The 2,145-nt window shown below is 41.8% G+C and overlaps 2 protein-coding genes across 2 annotated transcripts in view; one reads left to right on the top strand and one right to left on the bottom strand.

Moving 5' to 3' along the window:
* ACSM3 (acyl-CoA synthetase medium chain family member 3) overlaps positions 1-2,145 on the bottom strand; it is a 58,025-nt gene that overhangs the window by 46,326 nt on the left and 9,554 nt on the right. The window lies entirely within an intron of this gene.
* Positions 1,311-2,145, top strand: part of THUMPD1 (THUMP domain containing 1) — a 20,649-nt gene continuing 19,814 nt past the window's right edge. The window contains 1 exon segment of the mRNA XM_006109808.3: positions 1,311-1,469. Within this exon segment, the coding sequence (XP_006109870.2) occupies positions 1,311-1,469 (159 nt within the window).

The following is a 2,145-nucleotide window of genomic DNA, read 5'->3' as shown; positions in this document are numbered from 1 at the left end:
ATATAAGGTGTATAGGGTAAATAACGTGCGGATAAAAAGGAAAAGAAGGAAGGGTAGAGGAAAAGTAGATAAGAAGATAAGAAATAAGAGTGAAAAAGCATGGAGCACTGAATTAAAGAAGAAGGTTAAGTCATCAACACTAGGGTTTTATATCTCACTTTTCTCTCTTCATTTTTAAGTATTTGGATAATGCTGCCAAGTGGTTCAAGAAAGCAGAAGGCACACAGTGAGGGCACTGTCTCCAGCCCCACTGCAGCTGCCAGGTTCGCCCTCACTCCCACTTGCACTGTTAGGGCTTCCACGTCACTTTTCAGAGTTTCCTTACATGCAAACTCACATGACTACAGATCCTTATTTCTCAACCACTTTTTCACAACAGGTAGCCTATGATACACACTATTCTTTCCACTAACAATTTTTTATAATGAATTTGTGGTGGGCTTCCATATCAGTACACAGACAGTCCCATGGCTGGTCAGATGGGCTGATGGAAGAACTTAGGTCTCATCTAAAATGCAAGCTCTGCATCCACATAAACAGAAGTGCCTAAGTGCCTCCCCACAGGCAGCCTCAAAGCAAGGAGAAGCCCCTCCTACTCCCCCACCCTAACGAGACCTGCCATACACTTCTAGCCAGGATTTTGGGAGCTTCCCTTGATCACCTTGTGGTTTGCACATATGTGTTTCCCCGCGTTTCCTAGCAGTAGTTTGCATACTTTCTCGATGATGCAGAAAGTGGATGCCTATCTGCCTTGAGCAGAGGAGGGAGCTAAGTAGACAGCACAGTGGAAAACTCAGTTGCTACTCAGACTCAATTAAATTTTCCCCTAAACATTAAATCAAGTTAACACATGCACACAGATTTTAAAACGTTAAACGGCACCAATGGGCTTAAAATGAACAATTTATCTGCTGTGTTTGTAGTATTTTGTATGTACATACTCCTAGTCACTCACAAAGTATTACACAACAGCTAAGCCAGCGGTTCTCAACCTGTGGATTGCGACCCCTTTGGCGGTTGAATGACCCTTTCACAGAGGTCGCCTAAGACCATCCTGCATATCAGACATTTACATTACGATTCATAACAGTAGCAACATTACAGTTATGAAGTAGCAACGAAAATAATTTTATGGTTGGGTTACAACATGAGGAACTGTATTTAAAGGGCCAGAAGGTTGAGAACCACTGGCTAAGACAGCCGTGGGGAAACTACGGCCCCTTCGGCTGTTCTATACGGCCCGGAGGAGCGGAAAGAGCGGAGGGTTCTCTTGCTCTCCCCTCCGCTCCTTCACCAGCAGCAGTGTTAACATGGCAACGTCGGAACCGCAGCTCCTTCTTCTGAGTGGGCGGATTTATATCCGCCCATTCAGTAAAAGGAACAACCTCTCCATCTTCCAGAGGTTCCTTGTAATGCCCCCAGACGCGTCTCCCGACATCACCCTGGGAATGCGTAGACACGTTATCGTGGTGATGTAGGGAGACACGCCCCTGGAGAGCACAGTATCAGAGCCTTTCTGAGGTAAGATTAAGAGCTCTACTCAAACACAATTTTTTCCTGTTCCCACATTCTGTACATCACAATGACTTGTTAATAAAACAACAAAGACTTTCAGCTTTTAGGGCTTGTATCCACTGCAGTTTTTTTTCCCACTGCGGATGCACGCAGCAGGGAAAGAGACACACAGAGGACATGTCACACTAGCCATGCTGCACTGAAGTTGATGTTTTAAAGACCAAAAACCTTTCAACCCAGTCTACATTGCCATCTACATCTACGTCCCGGGCATAATTTGGAAGTTGCACTAAAGAAAATGTTTCATTTACTGTTTACACATTTTGTTCTTTTCTATTTGTTTTAGTTTTAAATTATTATATTTAAGTTTAATTTGAAAGGCTTTTGTACCTTTCCTTTGTTAGGCAATTTTATTTTGCCTTTGCCATCTTCAATATAAGGTATGTTATTGTGCTATGATTCCTCCATTTTTTGAAGTTTCAAATTATAATAATTAGTGTTTACATTCTTCTTGTTAAAATGTTTGAAATGAATAAAACTATTGAAATAAAAAAAAAAAGACCGTACCCTTTTATGTAATGATGTTTACTTTGAATTTATATTAGTTCACACAAACACTCCATCCATGCT

This window comes from Myotis lucifugus, unplaced genomic scaffold, assembly GCF_000147115.1.
Source record: "Myotis lucifugus unplaced genomic scaffold, Myoluc2.0 scaffold_458, whole genome shotgun sequence".
In the NCBI taxonomy this organism is placed as follows: Eukaryota; Metazoa; Chordata; class Mammalia; order Chiroptera; family Vespertilionidae; genus Myotis; species Myotis lucifugus.
Note: the sequence above shows the minus strand (reverse complement) of the source record. Positions and strands in the feature narration are given on the sequence as shown.